The 11,048-nt window shown below is 38.2% G+C and overlaps 1 protein-coding gene across 1 annotated transcript; it reads right to left on the bottom strand.

Annotated features, from left to right (window-relative positions):
* Nucleotides 1–7,143: 7,143 nt before the first annotated feature.
* LOC140528992 (olfactory receptor 10J1-like) lies at nucleotides 7,144–8,024 on the bottom strand. The gene is given in 2 exon segments (XM_072647353.1): nucleotides 7,144–7,188; nucleotides 7,191–8,024. Coding segments are annotated over 2 exon segments (879 nt in total).
* Between the last annotated feature and the right edge of the window lie 3,024 nt (nucleotides 8,025–11,048).

Genomic DNA, 11,048 nt, shown 5'->3' with positions numbered 1-11,048 from the left:
TAGGGTGGGAGTAGTATAGAAAGTAAGCAAATTCTGGATGGCAGGAAGGTAGATGTCACAGAGGAGAGAGTAACAACTTGGAATCAGAAAGATTTGAATTTAAATCTGGCCTTAGACGTGTGTGAGCTGTGTAACCTTGGGCAAGTCACTTGATTTCTGTTTGCCTCACTTTCCTCAACTCTATAATGGGGTAACCTACCTTAACTACCTATGATGGCAAGCAAAATAGGATCTTTTACTATTTTTGTTTTGGTATAATCAAGTGCCTCTGATTGACTCTTAGCTTTATCAACCAAGTCTTTACTAGGAGTAAAGTACAAAAATAAGAGTTTCTTTAACTAGAAACAGTATATGTATTTGTATTGTTAATTATTTTAATGTGATTAAAGAGCTTCCTCACCCATTAATGGACTTGCTCATTGCCTTGAAAATCCAGATGTTGGTGCTTCCTTTTCTGATGGCTATGGTCAGACAGTTGGGGTCTAACTGCCTGTTGAATTCAGGCAGAGGAAGCCATGTCTGTTGATCTTTGATTTCTCTATATTTTCTTTGAAGTTCAGGGTGCTGATTTCCCTGAACTAGGTGGATGATATTTGTGCTTGGTTAAAGAAATGATACATGTGCTTGATTAAAGTGATTATTAGCCCCTCAAAGGTTGCCTTTCCTTTTATGAATGAAGATCTAAGAACCTGTGGTAGCAGGTTCCCCGATGTATGTTGGGGTGCTTACTGCGCCATTACACTGCCTCATAAGGTTGTTGTGAGAATCAAATGAGTTAACATTTGTAAAAAGTGCTTAGCACAGTGCCTGGACATAGAAGGCACTATAAAGATGCTCATCCCCTTCCCTATCCTTCTCTGGACAAATCACTTCATGTCTTTCTCTGCCTTAGTGTCCTCATCTGTAAAATGGGAATGATAACACCTTCTACTTCCCAGTGTTATTGTGAAAGTCGAATGAGATATGTGTGAAGTGCTTTGCAGACTTGAAGGCTATGCATAAATGATAGCTAAAATAAGTAGCTAACAAACTCCCTAGAATGGTAAACATTTGAAATACCCCACTTTTCAGGATCTCAGGAGAGGGGAGGGATATGTTTTTAATTTTATATATGTGCACACAATAGTAAATAACTGACCCAGTGGGGGGAAGGGCATTCCCTGCCTCCCCCCACCCCCATCTCCTTCTACCACTCCCATTATGTTTATGTGATGGGACTAAGTGATTGAAACCCAATGCTCTTTGTATTGTTGTTGTTGTTGCTTTGAGGTCATGATATTATACTTCCTACATTATACCCTATAAGGGTAACGTAAATTTTTAATATATGCCTTCTGGGAAGTCTCTTCATCTTTCATTGTGTCATAGAGGTAACCCTGAATTTTCATAAGCTATGTCAGTGGAACATGATGGATTGTATTTCTGACATCCAAGTTCTAGCCTAGCTAAGTTCAGAGTCTCATTTTGACTTTGGACACCAGGTGGTGATTTTTTTTTTAAATAGACTTTTATTGATCTCTTTGCTTTTAAATCACTTAGATTTCCTCCTCTTTCCTTTCCATTCCCCCCTCCAGAAAGCCATCCTCAATACCAAAGAAAATTTTTTTGAAGAAAGAATATAAAGAAGAGAAAAAAATCAGCAAAACCAAACATCAATGGTGAAGTCTTGTTTTGGGGGAGGGGAAGAGAGGACATTAACTGTTATAGATTATTTCTGAAGTTAGTGTGATGCAGTGGAAAGAGGCTTTGGAGTCAGAGGACCTGAGTTCTTGCTTCTGTCACTGCCTGTGAGATCTTGGACAAATCACTTTAACCTCTGTGGACCTCAGTTCCTCCATCGTAAAATGAAGGGTTTGGACTAGATGTTTTCTAATTTCCTTCTGGCTCTAAGTCGATGATCTTGAGTCATAGAGGGGTTGCAATCTGCAGAGGAGAAGTACTCACATGGGCACAGTAATGGATCCTTGAAGTACTGAATTATTTAAAACATATACATTAGTACTCCACTGTAACATTAGTGCCAGAGGACAAACACTCACATTATAAGCTTTCTCTGGTACTTAGTAAGGGAGGTGATAGCAACAGGAAGTTATAGACAGGCAGCTTTAGTTTATTGCAGAGAAAAGCTTTTTGACAATTATAACTATCTGATAAATTCTTTTTATACAGGGAATTTCTTGTCACTGTAAATGCTTAAGTGGGAACTGGATGACCACTTGTCTGAGATTCGTTCTTTATCAAGAAGGTTATGCTGAATGATCTTCCAGACCCCTTCCAGCTGTAGGATTCTATGATTTAGTAATTCAAGGATGAAAAATTCAGTTCACCTTAGGGCTTGTTCTTATACTACAAAGGCAAGTATGTCTTACATTTGAAGCTGGAGTGCTGATGTTATGGCAGCTCAAGAAACAGAAAGAAAAATTCTCTTTTGGTGGTAGGAGAATGAGTAGCAACCAGCTGCCTATGCTTCTTCAGGGACATTTACAATGGGGAAAAAAAGAAGCAAAACATACATTCTTGGATCAACTTTTTTAAAAAAACTGTCAATCAAATGCTCTTGAATCTTCCCAAATGTCTTTTCAAATGGACCTATGAAAATAGCCCCAGTGAAACTTTTTAGAACCTTAAGGAATTGTCCATCAGTTTGTACTTTGTCTATAAAAATATTGCAGGAATTGTGGGAAAAGTAAGTCAAGAACTATTTCCATGGGGGCAACAAGCTATAATGAAAAAAGCATTGGCTTCATAAGAATAAGGAAATTTTTTGACAAGTATTGAACATCTACTGTATACAGTATATTATCTTTCTTAATGAAGTAGGACCAAGATAAATCAGATTAGGTTTCTGTCCCATTGTGCTTCCAGTCTAATAGGAGGATAAACCCACATATAAATAATTAATACACAAAGATAAAGGGATAGTGCTTCTTGAGTTCTAAGGGGAGGAAATTTATGACTCACTTGGGGAATCAGGAAAACTTTCATAGAAGAGGTGGCATTTAAGTTGGTCTTTTGAAAATGGGAAGGAAATCAACAGAGGGAGCTGAGGAGCTTAGAGATGGGGAGGAGGTTATTTCAGGCACAAGGAAAAGCATGAGGAATGGCATGGAGGTGATTTATTGGTGGGAATTACGGGGGAAGGTAAAATTTCCAATCTGACTGAAATATTGAAAGGTATGAAATAAAAATAAAAAGGCAGGGTAGTACTGTGTTGTGGAGAAATGATTGCTAGGCAAAAGAATTTGAAGCTTACTTAACGGGAGGCTTTTGAAGGGTTTTGAATAGACCGACAAGTACCTAGCATCATTCTGACAGCAGTCAGAATGTCTGTCAAATAAAATTTATTGTGATTTAGTGTGATTAGTTGCTGGGTCTCCCCTTCAAATCAATTTGTGTACACTTTAGAAGTCATTATGAGGTACAAATATATTGTTCTTGAATAAATAAGGGGCTTTCTGATCATTAGTAGAAAGCATTGTGAATGAAACTTTTGGTCACGAATGTGACCATCTGTGTGACTATACATTATCTTTGTATGGAAGATTCAGATTAAATTTAAATTAGTTTGAATTTAACTTTTCTCCAGGATATAAACTACTGTAAGTATAAGGACTGATAATATTGTGCTTAAAAAGGCCAAAAAGAGAATTATATATTACAGAAAATTTTAAGTAAGAACAGTTAAAGTGAAAAAAGTTCTTCAGTGTCAAGAGACACAATAGGTTATCCTGAAAACTATTTTCCAGAAAATTCAGTTATGCGAAATACTTCTTTCCCCACCACAAAGGGCTGGCTTGAGGATGAAATGAGATAACATATGCAAAGTGCTTGCAAATCTTAAAGTGCTACATCAATATTAGTATTATTATTATGTGGGATAGATAATAACAATAATAGCTAGTACTGATCACAGAGCCATAGAGTTTGGAAAGCACTTTACAAATATTATATTACTTTATGAGATGATACTTCACCACTCAAGCAGCGCAAATAAAGAAGTAAGGGTTAATGAATGGAGGTCTTTTGCTCCTTGGGCATTACTTTTGGTTATCTAAGGTTGAGAGCTCTTTCTAATGTTTTGTTTGGGGGTCTAAACTTAGGGGACCATGAAGAAGCTATCCCTGCAGCTACTTTTGCTGCTGTCTCTAGGGCCTTTGGCAACAGGTGCAGGTCAAAGGTCCAGTTGGCTAAGGGGAGAGGTATGGAGGATGGATGAGACAAAGGAAAATTCTCAAAGTATAAATGTCTAAGGCAAAGACATGTTATAATACCTTTTAAGAAATGAAGCTGTTTTGGAAAAGGACATGCATTTCTTACCTAGAACCAAATGCTATTTGAGTATTTTCTTTACTAGCTCTCTGGTGGGCCTACACTCCAAACCTCTGGAGTGGTAGTTGTTCTAGCCTTTTTGACTGGGGACGGGGGAGAGGAGAGAGGGAGAGGTGGGCTTTAGGTTCTGACATGGACAATAAATTAGCGGTCTTCTACTAAGGTAGAGAGGTGGCAGATCACACAATGAGGTCAAGCCTAGATGCTAGAGTCAGAGGCCATGGGAGCTATTCTAAATTGTTGACTGGATTATGTACATTTTGGGGTAAGATTTCTAGGTTTTAAACCTCACAAATCTATGCTCCATATTTTTTTTTTTAATTTACCTGTTTTCATATAATGTTACTTAAATTTTTCTGGAGAATTCCAACTTTTGTCTCCAGGTGAACTGAGGAGAAAAAAAAGTGTCCTCACCTAAACAGAGAATATACAAAGGAATCTAGGATCACCAGGAACTGGGCAAGAAGATGTGGGAGCTGTAAGAGAGGAGAGTCCAATTCTTCTTTAAGAAGAGGAGACCCAGATGGGTGGAGTCAAGATGATAGAGTAAAAGCAGGGACTTGCTTGAGCTCTCTCCTAAACCCCTCGAAATACCTGTAAAAATGTCTCTAAACAAATTCCAGAGCAGCAGAAGTCACAAAAAAACAGAGTGAAACAATTTTCCAGCCCAGGACAACCTGGAAGGTTGACTGGAATGGTGCATTACACCTGATTGGGAGAATAGTGAAGTCCAGCACAAAATGGGTGAGCACAGACCTGACACCATTACACCTGGAACAGACCTCTGGGGATTGTATCACTGTCAGCTGTGGTGGTTCCCAGATTTCTCAATCCACAAACACTGACGACAACTTAGAAGGTCAGTAGGAAAAGTCTGATAGACCTCAGTGAGAGTGGAGCAGTTCAGCCTTAGTCCCAGGGCAGTGGCTGATTCCAGAGCTCTTGACCAACAGACAGTGGAGGGGATCAAGGAGTTGATCAGAGGGGGATTGCAGAGATCTCTTTGTTGGTGCTGAGGCAGGATTCTCTTGCTTGGCCTGTGCTTGGATCTGGGTTGCAGTCCTGGGTGGTAGTCCTGGGGTGAGGAGGAGCACTGACATGGCTCAGCTTGTGGTGGTGCTCTGGAGATGGAATCCTCCTCATAATTCCAAGGCAGAAAAGAGTGCTTGTGGTCACTCAAAGATCAGAGCACAGGCCAGGAGAGGAGTAAATACCTCTTCTTTTATCATGTTACATTGGAAGAATTGAAAATTTTCAGGTCCCTAGAAGTATCTGTCAGATCCATGGATAAGGGAAGAATTATGACCAAACATGAGATAGCACTAGAGGATACAAAACGGATAATTTTGATTACATTAAATTAAAAAGGTTTTGCACAAACAAAACCAATATAGCCAATATTACAAGGAAAGCAGAAAACTGGGGGATTTTTTTTACAGAAAAAATCTCTGATAAAGACTTCATCTCTCTAAATATATAGAAAATCAAGTCAAATTTATAAGAATGTGAGTTATTCTCTGATTGATAATTGGTCAAAGGATGTGAACAGGAAGTTTTCAGATGAAGAAATCAAAGCTATCTATAGACATATAAAAAACATGCTCTGAATCATTATTGATTGGAGAAATGCAAATTAAAATAACACTTAGGTACAACTTCACACTTGTCAGATTAGATCAAATCATATTAATCTAAAATGACAGAAAAAGAAAATGACAAATATTGTAGGGGATATGGAAAAATGAGGATAATAATGCACTATTGGAAGAGTTATGAACTGATCCAACCATTCTGGAGAGCAATTTGGAACCATGCTGAAAGAGCTATAAAACTGTGTATGCCCTTTGATCCAGTAATGCCACTACTATGTCTGTACCCCCAAAATATTTTTTTTTAAAAAGGAAAAGAACTCATATTCACAAACTCTTTTTGCGGTGTCAAAGAATTGGAAACTGATGGGTGCCCATCAATTGGGGAATGGCTGCACAAGTTGTAGCATATGATTTTGATGGTATACTATTATGCTTTAAGAAATGATGATCAGGATGGTATCAGAAAAATGTGTACTTACATGAACTGATGCAAAGTGAAGTAAGCAAAACCAGGAGAACATTGTACAAGGTAACAGCAATATGGTACAATGAACAACTGTGAATGACTTTGCTGTTCTCAACAATAATAATATATAAGACAATTCTGAAGGGCTTGCAATGAAAAATGCTATCCATCTCTAGATAAAGAAGTGATGGAATTTGGAGGTAGATTAAAGCACACTGGAACTTTTTTTACTTTATTTCCTTGATGGTTTTGTTTTTGTTTATTTCCTTTCACAATCTGACTAACATGGAAATTAAAAAAAAAATAAATATAAAAGGATACTAGCGATTCTCAGGTCATTAATAAGGTAAATTTTCATTCCACCAAAAGAAATCAATAGCCTGGTAAATGCATTGTCCCTTATATTGTAGGGTGTTCCAACTAACTCAACATTTTAATATTAATTATTTATTAGATTATCTGTAGAAAAATAGCCTTTTATGTGTGATTTCTATAATAAAGGCTTTCCATGACTTTTCTTAAAAAAAAAATAAAAATGGCGACCTAAATCAGATTCTTCTCTTGTTGATAATTCCTCCAGTGTGTTAAGAGACTCTAAACAAATTTAGGTATAAAAATAATGTTTTATATACTTGGACTATTTGCAACATTTATGTTCAGGACATAAGCTTCAGGGCCCAAAGATTTCTTGAGAAACACACAATTGCTTAGGGCAGCTTATTGTCCATGGCTCGCTTGAGGGCATCCTTGACTTCCCTATTTCTCAGGCTGTACACAACAGGGTTCAGCAATGGTGTGATGAGGGTGTAAGTAATGGAGAGTAATCTGTCTTGTTCTATTGAATTTTCTGACTTAGGCTTGAGATAGGCAATGGAGGCACAGCCATAGTGGACAATGACCACTGTGAGGTGGGAGGCACAAGTGGCAAAGGCCTTTTTCCGCCCCTCAGCTGAGGTGATCTTGAGGATGGCAGAGATAATGAGGATATAGGAAATAAAGACTAAGCCCATGGGCACCAGGATCACTCCTAAACTGATGATAAAGGTGATAATCTCATTGATTGTGGTATCTATACAGGCAAGTTTCATCATGGGACGAATGTCACAGTAGAAATGGGCCACCTCAGCTTCACAGAAAGGCATGCTGAAGATAGATGTCACCTGGATAGTTGCAATAGTCAAACCAATGACACATGCTCCACCTACTAAGTAGGCACATACCTTTTTATTCATGACAATCATATATCTCAGGGGGTTGCAAATGGCCACATAGCGGTCATACCCCATTGCTGTGAGCAGGAAGCAGTTGTTAATGGCCAAAGTGACAAAAAAGAACATTTGAGTGGCACAGCCTTCCAGTGAGATTGACTGGTTCCATCCTATGAGGCTAGACAGCATCCGTGGGATGATGACCAAGGTGTACAAGGTCTCAGAAGTGGATAAGATGCTTAGGAAGAAGTACATGGGGGTGTGGAGATGACAGTCAATGTAAATAATGGTCACAATGATGACATTGCTAGCCAGGGTCATGATATACAAAGTGAGGAACACTGCAAAGAGTGTGATCTGGTGTTCATGGAAACTGGAGAATCCCTGGAAGGTGAACATGGTCACGTGTGTGAAGTTCTTTCTCTGCATTGAGAAATCCTAGAGTCTGAAAACAATGAAGGGAATCAGTGTGTATGTCTGTGGTTTCCATTTTTAAATAGACTTTAAGGCACAGAATAGGGGCTATGCTGATCAAAATATGTCCTAACGTCCTCTTTCGGTTAGGAGACCTCTAACAAAGTCAATAAATCTGTTTACCTAAAATACTTACTGTTATTTTTTCCTTTAATCATTAACTTAGAAATTGCCCCCGTTAGATGTGATAGCACATCTCTTTTTAGAAGTTAATGGTAAGTGTAGTGTCACTGTTTGCTGGTGTGTTTTCCTGAGCATGCCTTTCTTGAATCATCACAGGGTCTCTCAGTCTGTCTAGCAATATTTGTCTCCCTGTTCCCACTCTTACCATTCAGAATGGTGTGGAGGGGATAGAGTCAGGTTCACCATATCTCAATTTATTAAAGGCTTTGTTCACTTAAGAGAAATTTAGTTAATATGTAAGAGGGACCCCTTAAAACCTACTCTTATCTTAAGCAACTATGGTTGCACCTACCATGTTGTCTTATCCTGCCTTCTTAATAGAAGGGATCCAGGTTATCTGATAGATAAACTTTATATCCAATTGATCTCCAACAATGACTAGCCTTTTTCCATTGTGGTATTTGTGCTAATAGTCTCTCTTGAGGACACCACACATCATTTAAATAAACCAAACATTGGGTAGGAGTATAAATTTCAACATGAACAATCTATTAAACTGTTTGACTTTTGACCCAGCAAATACTTGGATAATTTTCAGGGCTCAACAAGAACTTTAACCCTCAGTTTTCCCAGTTGTTGTTTACTCCTGTGCAAATGTTCTTGGGTTGATATCACAAGGGATACCCAAGAGGGAAATCTCCAACGGGGTTCTTAAATTCAAGCAATTGAGCAGGTATAAAAATCATTGTAAAAAAAATTAAAAGCCCACAGGAGTGAAGTTATAAGTATTATGGCAGTTTGAGGCTGATGAAAAACAGTAATCGAATCTCATAGACTTCAGAGATTGAGATGATCTACACAAAGGCAAGGCAAAATTATAACCATTTTCTTAGAAGTTCTGGGATTATGCTATATTTAACACCTGTTGGTTTCATTTTGGGACAATCACAATATTGTGAACATTTTGACTTCTATTAACTGCTAAGCAAATGTCTGATTTCATTATGGTAATCAATGGAAAAATTCAATTCATTAAATAAAAATATGCATTAAAGCATTGTTGGAATACACTATTTTTAAGAGTGAGGTCTTTACCAATAAACTATAAATTCCTTGAAAGCATTATTATATGGAACGTATACAGTTTCCCTACATGCTGTGTTTAGCACAGCATAAAATGTTAGACATGAAAGGGGCCTTAGATGCTGTAATCCAAGCCCTTCATTTTGTGGAAAAGTAAAGTGAGCTTCAGAGCAGTTATTGGTTTGTTACGCAGAAGAAACCAAATAATGGGCTCATAGATTTAGAACTAGAGAACAACTTAGTGGCCATGGAATCCAAACTGACTCGTTTTAGCAAATTAAGAAACTGAGGAATGTGTCTTAGATAGGATTCAAACTCAGGTATTCCTGACTCCAAGTGCAGAGTCTCATCTATTGAACCAACTAGTGCTTCTAAAATATATTCATAATAAATATCTTGGCAGTTACTTGGTGATATCCCCAAAGTCTTCATGTGGTTTTGAGCTTTAATAGTTCCAAGGTCACACAGCTAATAACTGAGGCATGATTTGTACCCAGGTCTCTGAATTCTCAGTCCAGTACCTTTGCCACTCCACCACATTGCTTTCTAATGCCTTCTATGCTATGAGTGTGTTCATCTTTCGTTGCTGAAGAAGACCATGCCATCAGAGAAATGATGACATGATTTGCACTTGACTTTGTTTTGAGTGAGGGAGGGCTGTGCAGGTCACCAGCCTCACTTTTCCTCCAGAGCCATCTGAATCCAGTGACCACATACTCATCAGGATGACTGGAGATGACCCAGGATGAGGCAATTGGGGTTAAGTGACTTGCCCAAGGTCACACAGCTAGTGAGTGTCAAGTGTCTGAGGTGAGATTTGAACTCAGGTCCTCCTGACTTCTACTCTATCCACTGCACCACCTAGCTGCCCCACTATACAATGAGTACTGCCTTCTCAACCTAGTCTCTTCCAGAGAGTCTTCCCTTACCATTCCAATACAGGCTGATTTCCCCCTTATCTGAACTCCTCGCACAACTTAGTATTAATTTTGCACTGCGTTGTGTTGTCTACTCTTTTACATGGTTACATGCTGTTTTGTCAAGCAAACTTTTTATGTGCCTTGAAATCAGCATTATGTCTCAGATTTCTGAATAAATTCTCCTCAGTGCCTAGCTGAACAGTGTTAAAAATAGCAGTGATTGACAAATAGGCTATACACATATGACAAACAGACTTAATTTCAAATATTTCCTAGATGGCTTCATAAGCAACAAACAAATTAAAAAAAACCCTAGACATTGACAAGTCTCCTTATAAGGGTGGGCTTATCAGGGGACAATTGTGCACAGTAGGACTTCCTACATGGTGTCAATCACCACTAGTCTTTCCAGAGAAGATCCTGCTGCCATAGACTCATATTATTGTTAGCTTACACTTTAAAACTCTTCCCCCTTCTTGTAGCAAAATCTGTAGGAAAGCAGAAAAAATCACGAATGAGTATTAAGTTTGATGTTAATCACTTGAAGTGATTCTTTTCCAAAAAGATCATCATCATTAGATATAATCTATATCCCTTTAAAGTTTGCAAAATACTTTGCACATGTTCTCTTAATTAAGCCTCACAACAACCTGGTGCTGTAAATACTGCCATTATTATCCCATTTTGCAGATGAGGAAACTGAAGTACTGAGAAGACAGGAATGAAAGAAGGTGCATGTATGAATGGGTACATTTAGACAAAATATGATGGGCCACAGGAAACCCTTTCAGCTCTGAGGTTGTCTAAGTCCTTTCTCAAAGGAAGTCTCTTTCTGGGATTTGTGATATAAAGG

Source organism: Notamacropus eugenii, chromosome 2 (assembly GCF_028372415.1).
Source record: "Notamacropus eugenii isolate mMacEug1 chromosome 2, mMacEug1.pri_v2, whole genome shotgun sequence".
In the NCBI taxonomy this organism is placed as follows: domain Eukaryota; kingdom Metazoa; phylum Chordata; class Mammalia; order Diprotodontia; family Macropodidae; genus Notamacropus; species Notamacropus eugenii.
Note: the sequence above shows the minus strand (reverse complement) of the source record. Positions and strands in the feature narration are given on the sequence as shown.